The sequence below is a fragment of the Cuculus canorus genome, chromosome 1 (genome assembly GCF_017976375.1).
Source record: "Cuculus canorus isolate bCucCan1 chromosome 1, bCucCan1.pri, whole genome shotgun sequence".
NCBI lineage: Eukaryota > Metazoa > Chordata > Aves > Cuculiformes > Cuculidae > Cuculus > Cuculus canorus.
Window position 1 is genome coordinate 36,357,505 of NC_071401.1, and position 12,045 is coordinate 36,369,549.

Genomic DNA, 12,045 nt, shown 5'->3' on the forward strand with positions numbered 1-12,045 from the left:
TAATGGGACGTGTCCCTATCCATGGCAGAGGGTTGGAACTGGACGATTTTCAAAGTCCCTTCCAACCCAAACTCCTCTACGATCCCGTCATTCTTCGCCCTCACTCCTGCCCTTCTCCGCCATGGCGGCACCGGCTTCAGTCAGCCAGGGCGCCCTCCCCCGCCGCCTCCCTCTTCCCCGGTCGCGGGTTTTGTTCGTCTGTGCCTGCGCCGCCACCTCCGCCCCTTCCTCCGCGGCGCTCCCTCCCCCGCCCGAGAGCGGCCCGGCCCGAGCGCGGGGAAACAGCGGCCCCGCCATGGCCGACAGGGCGCGGGCGGCGCTGTGCGAGGCGGGGTGGTGAGTGCGGGGCGGCGGGGGCCGTGCGGGGTCAGGGCGGCTCCGGGCGGCTCCGAGCGGGCGCGGGGTGTCGAGGGTCGGGGGGGCGTATGTCGAGGGCCGTGGGATCATGGAGTGTTTTGCGCTGGAGTGGACCTTAAAGATCATCCAGTTCCATCCCCCCTGCCATGGGCAGGGACATCCCACTAGACCAGGCTGCCCAAGGCCCCATCCAGCCTGGCCTTGAACATCTCCAGGGATGGGGCATCCACAACTTCCCTGGGCAACCTGTGCCAGTGCCTCACCACCCTCATAGTGAAGAAATTCTTCCTAATTACTAGTCTAAATCTGCCCCTCTCCAGTTTATGTGCATTCCCCCTCGTCCTGTCATTACAAGCCTTTGTGTACAGTCCCTCCCCAGCTTTCCTAGTAGCCCTTCAGGTACCGGAAGGTCGGAGGTGCATGTGTCGAGGGCTGGAGAGGTGTGTGTTGTGGGTCGGAGGCGCGTCTGTGCGTCGAGGAGCAAAGGAGTGTGTGTCGAGGGCTGGAAGTGTGTGCATGTGTCAGGGGTTGGAAGTACGTGCGTCGAGGGTCGGAGGTTGGGTGCCTGGGTTGAGGGTTGGAGGAGTGCACGTCGGTGGTCAGAAGTGTGTGTGCATGCATTGAGGGCTGGAGGAGCGTGTGTGCACCGTGGATGTGTGTGTTGGGAGTTGGAGGGGTGTACATGTGGTTTTCTTCTGTTTCTGAGCCGTTCAGTGGTGAGGGGACATTCCAGCTCCTGCTCCCAGCCCATCGTGGTGCCCACGGGAAGCAGGAGCAGCTCTGCCCCGGGCACTTGGTCCTGGAGCAGCTTTGTGCCCGGCGAGGAGAGCTGCACTTGGACCCTGTGGAGAGAGGCACCCTGACCCCTTTGGTCCCAACCCTCCCTGGAGGCCGTGTGGTACCAAAAGTAGTTACTGTTGCAAAAAGTGGAATATTTTCATTTTAAGCCAAAGTAGAGTTGAATTCACTCAAGTTAACTGTATTTTTTTGAAAGTTAGACTGAGTGCCCCGCTGATAGCATGTTTTCCTTATAGCATGTTTTGGCTTTGAATTGGAGAGGGAAAGGTTTACATTAGACATTAGGAAGAAATTCTTCATGATGAGGGTGGTGAGACACTGGCACAGGTTGCCCAAGAAAGTTGTGGATGCCCCGTTCCTGGAAGTGTTCAAAGCCAGGTTGGATGGGAACTCAAGCATCCTGGTCTGGTGAGTCATGTCCCTGCCCATGGCAGGGGGGTTGGAGGTGGATGATCTTTAAGGTCCCTTCCAATCCAAACAATTCTATGATCCTATGTTTACTTCAAATCGTGTTTTTCCAGGCACTGTTATGTCTTGTGTTAAATATTATATATGCTGATGTGTCTCTTTCTATAATTACCTGTTTGCAGTCTTTCCCTATCTCGAATGCAAGGCCAGACAGAGAGCTGGAGCCAGCTCCAAATGAGCAAGAGATTTGACTGTTGTGAAGTTCATCATAACATTAAAATTAGTCCTTGGAAAGTAATAGAATATGTATAAGATTTCTGGGAAAATTTATCCATATGCATGTAAGTGGGAAATATGTTCTGTAACCAGCTTTTGTTTCACTGCACATGATTGATGGAGATCACTCCCTCAGGTTGCCCAGGCCTGGTAAAGAGTGCTTGCTTTCTAAAGCTCCAAAACAAGTCTTAGAGAGTTTATTTGCTGGCAGTTTTGGTATCACTGCAGGGCCAGCCAAGGCTGTGCTGCCACCCGCCTGCATCCAGTTCACCTCCCCACCTTTCCCTAGGCCTGTCCCAGCTGGCTGGCAGCACAAGTGTATGCTAGGAGGCCTGGTGCTTTCCAATAGTTTTATTGTTTTTAATTACGCTTTACTCCCTTTCAGCAAGGAAGATAAGATGGGAAAAGTGGAGCTAAAGTAGGGTAAATATGCACATGAGGCTTGAACCCAGTTATTTGTGATTTCCTAGTCAGCCCTGTCAGACACACCATGTCTGCTTTGGAACACTGTGTTTCACTGTGCTCGTGCTTTTTAAATACCTAGTGCAAACTCTGCGTCTCGTTTTCTAGCCTAGGGGTGTTTTGGCACTGTTGACTGGAAGCTGATTTTTTTTTTTTTAATTGATCAATGTAATTAACTTATTAGTCAACACTTAGTCTTTTTTACTTAACTACTAACACATCTTTCACCAAAACTCAGTGCTAACTATCAAAACACAATGCAACTTACTTTGGTTGTAATTTAGGGAAACTGTTCAAATCACAAGAAGCATTGTTATTTTTGTGTGGGGATATTTCTATGCTGCCCTTTAACTTAGTGGTTCTGCTAGACTGTGATTTTGTGTATGGCCAGGTTGTAAAAAGAGTAAAACAGATGTCTTATGGTGTAGACTAGAGTAGAGTAGAATGGAATAGCTCAGTTCAGTTGGAAGGGACGTACATTGATCATCCAGTCCAGCTGCCTTACCAATTCAGGGCTGACCAAAACTTAAAACAAGTTAAGGGCATTGTGCAAATCTCACTTAAACGCTGACAGGCTTGGGGCATTGACCACCTCTCTAGGAAGCCCATTGAAATGTTTGACCACCCTCTAGATAAAGAAATGCTTCCCAATATGTCTAGTCTAATCCTGCCCTGGCACAGCTTTGAACTATACCACACATCCTAACACAGGAGACTAGGCAGAAGAGCTCAGCACCCTCCTCTCCAATTCCCCTCTAATGAAGCTGTAGAGAGCAATGAGGTTGCCTCTCAGCTTCTTTTTCTCCAAAATTGACAAGCCCAAAGTCCTTATCCACTTCTCATAGGACATGCCTTCTCGCCCCCTCACTGGGTTTGTTGTCCTTCTCTGGGCACATTCCAGTAGCTGCACATCCTTAAAGTGTGCATACAGCACTCAAAGTGAGGTTACACCGATGCTGAATGCTGTGGGATGAGCATCTCTCTTGACCAACTGTTTACACTGTGTTAGATAATACCCTTTTATAGTGTTTACCTACCTTTTACAGCATTACTTTGTGACAATACTAACCAAATTGAGAAAAATAGTGTCTTTAGGTCAGCTTCTTGGATAAGCAGGTATGTTTCAAAAACACTGTTCTAAGCAGTTCTAAAGTACACAGTCCCGTGAGTCCTGGCTATTGGTGAATTGAAAGAATCATAAGTATTTAGGCCAATTTTGATAACATGAGTTTGTTTAAATGGAAATTTTGACTGCAACTTGAAATTCACCCCCTTCCTCTTCCATACTTTATGTAAAGGAGAAGGTTTTCCATAAAAGTAATTTTTATTTTTATTGTTTTTTTGCTTTCTGTTGCATATGCCAAATTTTATCACACATTTTTTAATTCTTAGTTGTTATACTACTTTGTTGGTTGAATGGCTGCCATTGGTAAATGGCTTTCAGGTTTTGGCAGTACAAATATGAGGTGCCTCTGAAATGATGTGTTATTCTGCGCTGTTTGCCTCTCTCCTTGGGGGCATATACCACTGAATGGCTATAAATATTTGTTATTCTTGCGATACTGCAAGGTGTGACCCAAACACAGGCACTGAAAAATGGTCAAGCAAGTAGTGGGCTGATTATTAGGTCCACTGGAATTATGCCTCAGCCTGGTTGCACTGGGAAGGGTGGTGTGAAGGAGGGGTAGATTAATGTGTGTGCTTTTGAGGAATGTGAGGTGGAGTGGAAAAAGTAATAATGCTTCAGAAATTTATTTAGTTAAGTGTTCATGCATCTTTAAAAGAACCAAGTAACCTGCTTTCAACTGATTTGCTCTTGCTTTTATGCTTATGACTTTTATCATATTATTATTAAATCTTTAAGTCATTTAACACAGGTATAAGTTAAGCCTTCAGTGGTATTTAAGGTAGTATGTTTCGACTATGCTTGAGGACACTGGTGGTTAAATAATGTTGCCACTGTTGCTGTTACCACATGTCAGAATAGCATGTTTCCTAGTACAGAAATGAAGCTGAGTTTATGTATTCAAATCTGCCCCTGCTTAAACTGCAGAAACAACACTTGGCGTTTTTTACAATAACTTTCTTATAACTTAGAAGGCAACAAGAGTTCATATAGACACTTTTTTATATGAACTTCTGCAATTAGAAGTAAAGTTATTTTTCAAGTAAAACACTAACGTGGTGTAGTTAATGTAATATAGTAGTTATATATATGTTTTCCAACTAGGTATTGTAAGAGAGTGATTCATGGTAAAATTGACTGGAAATTTGTAGAGTTTGCCTTTTAAGCTTGTTTCAGTGTACCAATATTTTTATCACCTTTTGAAGGATGAAGTTGCCCTACCTGGTAACTGGAGCAGTGGTAGCTAATGCTGAGCATTATTTCTTTTTTTTTGTGGTGGTGTTTAATGAAAATGGGTGAAAGACCCCTGTAGTTTGCATGCAGAATTGTAGTTTTTGTGAAGAGGTATTCTTGCAGCTATCTTTAAAAGTATGCAGTTTTTGAGTCAGTTTTTTTTGTTATGCACTACACTGTACTTTGGAATGAGGTATTGGTTCTGACTTTAGAGATGGGATGAAGTCTGTTTATGTTACTTTGCAGTGAAAAAGATACTCTCTCTTAGAACAGAACTTGTGTGTTAACTTTTTATTTAATTATGGGATGCTTAGGAGGAAAACAAAAGAGGTAGAGAGAATTACCTTTTTGTATTGTTAATTACCTTCATGAATTTTGGAAACGATTTTCCAGTGTTCCCATTAAGATACAGACCTTAATGGAAGTTATGGAATCAAGTTATTGAATTCAAGTTACTGAATCCATTTTTTGTATTAGAAATGAAATCCAGAAGGACTACAGAATACGTCTTTGTTATGTGAACAGTGAATAGCAGGACACTTCAACAGATTTTTTTATTTTATTTTATTTTTTTTGTAAGTCTCTGAGGTGGTATTTTATGAGAACCTCTTCAGTGACAAGCCAGGACCTCTTCGGTGTCCTACATTTTTGCAGAACTTGTGAATTTATGACATGAAAATGCCTATGCATTGTCAAAAATGAACAGTATGCCATGTCCCACTCCAGGTTTAGTCTGTGGTCAGGTTATTAATTGATCTCTGACTCTGGGAATGCAAGACATGCAAACGGGATACCTAAAGAATTTTTAGTACAACTAAGTATCCATCGCCATTCCTTGTCAAGTAGTAGAGATTTTTTTAATTGCAATGTGTGATGCCTTAAAAAATAGCAAGGCTATAACAAAAATATACAATCTTGTAAAACTTCACATATTTTGGAGATTATGTAAACAATGTTCCTACCATGAAAAGTTATTCCCAGAAATTAAGAAGAATTGGAATTGCACTGGTTGTTTGGAAGTTTGGAAACAAAAGAATACTGCTTAGTAATCCCTGAGAAAGCCCTTATATCAATGTAATTCTGATTTTATAGACTTCTTAAGTGGTAACTCTATGGTTGATGTATACCAAACTTTTAAACTGAACTTTAGCTATTTCTACAAGTAATGTGCTGCATGCTGGGTGACTTAGTTCTAAGATTGGTCTGTTCAACCTTGTTCTGTTGTAGGACTAATTGTGATCCAAGCTGTAAAGCAAAAGCAGGTGCATTTCTGGAAATGTAGGGGTGACTCTAACATCTCTTTCTAAGTGCGCAGCAGAAATTCGTCAGTCAGTTCCAGGATTCTTCAAGAGGATGTGCTCTTCCTGCATGTTCTTTTGCTGTTCCATTGAAGTGTCTTTGGAAAGCTCTGCTGAAATTGGTCCTTGCATGTGGAGCAAACCCAGGCCACATACAAGATGCACCTTAGCCATGGGAGAGATGAACCTGTTTTGATGGGCTTGAAACTCCTTCTGTGATGCATGTTAGTTTGTGGAGTTTGGTTGGTTCTGTGAAGTGTCAAAGTGCCAGTACAAACCAAAATGCTGCATTTTTGCTTTGTTTGTTTGTTTGAGTGTATCCCATACTGAATGGTTTGATCAGTTTGTGTTCTTGCTGGGTGATGGGTAATGGCTAGTTAGAAACTGAATTCCTTATGTCGTTTTCACTCTGGAGGAGCAGAGAAGGTCCAGTGTTTTAGTTTCCATTAAAGGAAACAAGCCAAAAAAACTAATAGATACTATATTTTTTTCAAGTATTTTTTTTAAGAAGATGCTAGGTGGTAACGACTGGTATCAAATGGATTCATCACAGCTTTTACAGAAAGCTAGTTTAAGGCTCTGATTAATAGTTAAAAAGATGCAAAGCAGGACAGATAAAATAAGGACGTAGGTTTACGTAATCTACAGGCAGTACATCAGGTGAAAGTAGAAGCTTTATTCACCAAATTCTTGAATATTATTGCTCACTGAATGCTGGAACAGTAGAATTAGAGAGCACTTGCCGAAGGTAGTAGCGGGCTGCTTGGAAAGTGGGAAGAGTGTTTAATCAAGGATCTCAACAAAGTCCTTATTTTCCAAGGTTAAAAGATTATCCTATGTATTAGTACAGTTGGTTGAAAGGTGAGAAACTAGATAATTCAATGACTACTTCATGAGAGAAAAATGTTACCAGTAGATATCTGTTGGGATCTAGGGGTTCACCGTGTTAAAAAATAGTCTTAAAGAATGCTAGTGTTGTGGCAGCGTAGTAGTTTGTTGATTTATGAGGACTGGTAAAATCTGAACTGCTTGAGGAACTACAGCAAATTCTTATGATACCATTGCCTAGTGCTTTTACATACAAACTGATGAGCACTAAATTCACTAACGATACTTACTCAGAAAAAGGCAGTGATTGGGAAGTTGTTGGGTATTGTTCACAAAGAATAAAATAATTGTTAGATTATTATGTATATTAATGGTGAGTTCAAATCATTAACAGTGTGCGTTGATGTAATCACTCTGGCACAGCAAAGATTTCATAGACAGTGAATAAGTGGATGAGCGGTGTGGAAGATCCTTTATGCTGGGAAAATGAAGATCTTCAGCCAGGAAAACAGAATAATAAGAGGAGAGGTTAAAGAGGTCTATAAAATCCATAGATCATGCAGTAATGATGACTAAAAAGCAAGAATAGGTATTTTTTCTTAAGACAAGAATTAGGCCGCCCAGTGAATTAAACCTGCTACCTGATGATAGCTAAAGTAGCTTTACAAGCAATGTGTTATTAAATTGTAGAACTAAATTACCGTGTGATGTTGTGGAGCAGAAAAATATAAGTGGGTTAAAATTGTAATTAGACAAAGTTGGGTAGAGATAGATGCACTGAATACTGAACTTTTTAATAGAATTGGACTACCAGCTCTAAAATGGCTGAGAGCTAGGAATTACTGCAACTATTTCTGGATATTTGTTGTATTTTACATTCTTTACCTGAATCATCTGCTTCTGGCCACCCTTGAAAAAAGGGAACAGTGTTAGATAGACCTAGATTGCATAAGTAAAAGCAGTATTTATCTTCTTATTTTTAACTAGCAGTCTCCAGACTGTAGTTCTGATGAAGAAAGAGTTTTCTTCTCTTGAGTGGAGGTGAGGGAAGAGAGAAAGTGAGAATTTGGGGACGACTGTTGGAAACAAGACAGAGAGAAGAGGCAAAGCAAGTGTGACAGTACCCTGATGCACTCAGTCTCAGCTGTGATTTCCACTGCCTTACTGCAACTCGGCTTCCAAGTTTTACTAGTTGCTGGGAGAGGCTTTCTTTCGTCTTGTTATGCCAGATTTCAGGTTGATTTGTGCATCATCTTTAGTCACGCGGACTTCACCTGCTGGTTTCTCTGAATAATCTACTGGGAAGCTGAAGCACTAGTATAAGACGTCCTTGATTTATAGAATTGTTGCAACTTAGGTTGAAGATGTTGCTACTCTGAACCCTTTACTCAAAAAAAGAAAAAAGGAAAGAAGAAGAAAGAGGAAAAGAAAAAAGCTTAGTCTACTTGCAACACATCTAAAGCTGTAAGTCCTTTAAATTGTCACAGACCTTTTTTTAACACCCACTTATTCAGTGGCCTTACTTTTCTTGCTATAGTGTGCCTCAAGTTGATTTTCTCCAATCGATAAGTTCTGTACAAGACTGTAGGCTTTCCATAACTAGTCTCCTTTTTAGAGTCCTTGGAGGTTTCAAATGTGTTTAGTCTTGTTTCAGAAGTTATATCCTTGGCCTTATAATTCACTGGCTTTGCTGTCTTTTTGAGATGCAGATTCTTTATTAGGACAAGTGTCACGTAATGTGTTTGACTTGGGAGCATAGTACTTTCCTTCCTACTGCCTCTTTTTGTCCCTATGGTCTTCAACTAACAGTCTTGAACAGTGCACATTATCTCTGAGATGGAGGTGTCTGCTGGACTTGATAATATTTTCTATCAGTTTATCTGTTGGTAAGCTAGTTGGTTTCATCACCAAAATAAGGCGAATGAGTAAAACTTGTTACATTATTGTGATTGACCATTTTGGGCTGATTTACCTCTTCCCTCCCACAAGTTCTACTTCTAAGTATACTGTGAGTGGATCGTTTAAGAAGGTGATTTTGGTAGGAATTTGAGAACAAAAGACTTGGGCAGGGTGGAGCCCTGCATAAACAGAGTGCGTGTTTATTTGCCTTTTCCAACAAACCCAAATTAACTTCCCAATGAAAGAGCAAAGCATCAGTGTGTTGAAGAGGTCTACGTGATCGTGATGGTCAGTATTCTTACAATTCTTACAAATACCTACAAGTAGGTATGTTCTAAACTTCTGTGTTCCTGGACATTTAAATTACTAGTTAGAAAGCCTGTACCTTCTAGAAGGTTGCAGTTCGAGGCTTTTGGAATAGAACTTGGATATAGATGAACCAGGTCTCAGGAGAAAGCCGTTTGCAAAGATTTGGCATTCTGAAATCGTTAGGAAGCTCATGAGACAGACAAGGTTTTTTTCCTCTCTTAAGTCTCTACATTCTCACACTCCCCAGACCCATAATCTCTGAGCAGCAAGCTGATGAGGTAGGAGGTGATTTTGGAGTGAGGTGCTATTTTCATATCACAAGTAATACATGTATGAGTATGTAGAAGTATGAAGTTTGAAGCTTAACTTACTAAAACTATGCTTAGAAACATTAGATTTTAAATAGCCTATACATTGGCTATTTTTTCATAGATTCATGACAATATGATTAAAATAAATTTAAGACTGATTCTCCAAGCTGTGCATATTCTTATTTTCAAGAGTAGCACATTTTCTCCTTCTTTAGAGGAAAAGGATGATATTTAATTCCAATAACAGTAATCCTATTACAGCTGACAGAAAGAAGACAAAAGCTCTCTGGGGGATGAACAGTATGTGAATGCTTCTAATCACATTTTATGTACTTACTGTAATGTGTAGTTGTGAGGTGTCAGAATTCAGGAAGACTGGACAGCTTTAGGACTGTTGTGCAACCTTTGAGCTGCTTTGTACATTGAAGGAAAAGGAAAGCTACTGGTCTAAATAATCTTATAACACTGGTATGTAATTGAAGCACAGTGGGCATTCTTACACTGGCATCATTTTGAGTATTTCACTTTGAGAAATGTAGCATAAGTTTTAGAAACGGGAGTGGTGGCATTAACTGACAGCAAGTGAACACTTACTTGGAGAAGTCTGCTGAAATCACATCTTTGTCGAAGCGCGCTCTCTGGGGAGCGTGGTCAAGGCTGGCTTTTTCTTTCCTGTTGTTTGTCTCATAGTGCTCTAGGAACTGCTAGGAGCTTCTAGTGCTGCGTCACGTCTGAGATAGAGCTGTTGAGGAAAGCCAGAGGAGAAAAAGACGTGTGTGTTGAGACAGCTTCAAGATACATTCAGTGGTGTGGCGGCTCTGTCTTTGGCATGGCCCTATTCTTAGAGTGTTTGTGTTCACTTTACTGCTTTAAGGTGGCTGCCAGCATTTTCCTGGGGAAATATGAGTGAGAAACAGTATTGACTGCTTGTATCTGAGGAAAAAAAAAAAAATGTATTTCACTAGATTAAGAAAGAAAGTCCTCTCAGTTCTTGTGACTTTTATATGCTGAATTGCTGTGGCCTGCTGTGAATCATGAAGCAGCAAATCTTTTTGAGCAAAGCGGGCAAGAGCTCTTGTCCAGTGCTTTCTGACTACAGGGCCTGTAACTAGTGTCTACTCTATTACAGCAGTGCTACTTACTGAAAGCTTGTCTTGCCAAATTTTTGAGTTAGTGAGGTTATCTGGGGCCTATCACTGTGTTATCTGGAAGAGTTTGACATTTGTGCTTTACTGCTATTACTGCTGGATAGCAGTCTGTGTACTTGTCACTAAATCTCTCCTATTAAGTAGTTGTTAACTTTTTTTTTTCAATATGCTGAAGTTCCACTCTTTTACTGTTGCAATATACAGTATGTTGTTATCTCAATATTTAAATGCTTATGTCTGGATACACAATTAAAATATGGGCTAAAAGTATGTGCTATCTAGGAGCTTTACCAAGTGCATTAATAGCATCATTTTCTCATTCTCTGAAGATATGAAATCACTTTTATTTACCTCTGGTACTGAGGGCAGTATAGTGAATGGGGAAAATGCAACATTCAACAGCTAGTTTATATTGTTACATAGTATTACTTCATAGAACAATAGAAATAGAAATTGCCATTTATTATGGAGGCACTTTGCTCTTCAGTTTGGTTGATGTTACTATAATTACTGTTAGGGTCATTATACAGTGGGAGCGGGTGAAACTTTAAAAGGCATCAGGGCAATTAAGTTTACTTGGAGGTTTCAAGTACATACTTTTTCTATTTGATAAACCGTGATCCTGAGTCCAAGACAGTTCTAAATACAAAGCAGAGGTGTTGAATTCTAAAAGAGGTTCCAGAATAGTAACGCATATTTTGTGTTGAAGTAGTGAGCTTCTCAGGAATGCTGAAACAATCTTTATGTGAAAAATATGAGCCATTAATTGCTTTACTTTCCAAATAGAATGTATAGAATCATAGAATCACCAGGTTGGAAAGGACCCACTGGATCATCGAATCCAACCATTCCTAACACTCCCTTAAACCATGTCCCTAAGCACTTCATCAACGCATTCCTTAAATACCTCCAGGGAAGGTGACTAAACCACCTCCCTGGGCAGCCTGTTCCAGTGCCCGATGACTCTTTCTGTGAAAAAACTTTTTCTGATATCCAGCCTGAACCTCCCCTGGCGGAGCTTGAGGCCATTCCCCATTGTCCTGTCCTCAGTCACTTGGGAGAAGAGGCCAGCTCCCTCCTATCCTCAACCTCCTTTCAGGTAGTTGTAGAGAACAATAAGGACTCCCCTCAGCCTCCTCTTCTCCAGGCTAAACAATCCAGCTCTCTCAGTCACTCCTTGTAAGACTTGTTCTCCAGCCCCCTCACCAGCTTCGTTGCTCTTCTAATGAGGAGCATAATCTTGATTCTTGGCTTTAAAAACCTTTATGGTGTTCTGTTTCTTAGTTCAGATGTAACATATATATAAATTTGTGTAATACACATATAATTATTGTTAGACTTGAGAGTTGCCATTCAGCTAGTCTAAGAAACATCTTGGAGTTCTGCTTTGTGGTAAGTACTTGCAAAATTCCTCTGAATTTTCATTGCAGTGCTGTTTGCAATGTTTTATCTTTTTTGATATAATGTCAAATTTGGTTGTTTGTAACTATGAAAATCGGAGTAAAAGAAGGAAGTGGTTGCCTCAGTGTGTATATTTAATATTTTAAGCTAAACTAGTTTAGGTTTGTGTAGTAGTCAAAGTTGTTTTTGAA

At 40.9% G+C, this 12,045-nt stretch overlaps 1 protein-coding gene across 2 annotated transcripts in view; it reads left to right on the plus strand.

Annotated features, from left to right (window-relative positions):
* Nucleotides 1-208: 208 nt before the first annotated feature.
* TDRD3 (tudor domain containing 3) overlaps nt 209-12,045 on the plus strand; it is a 104,013-nt gene continuing 92,176 nt past the window's right edge. The window contains exon 1 of one of the 2 annotated variants that reach the window (XM_054069587.1): nt 209-336. In XM_054069587.1, the coding sequence (XP_053925562.1) occupies nt 296-336 (41 nt within the window). In that variant the 5' untranslated portion in view covers nt 209-295. The remainder of the gene's footprint in view (nt 337-12,045) is intronic. The other variant, XM_054069597.1, reaches the window with a different exon arrangement.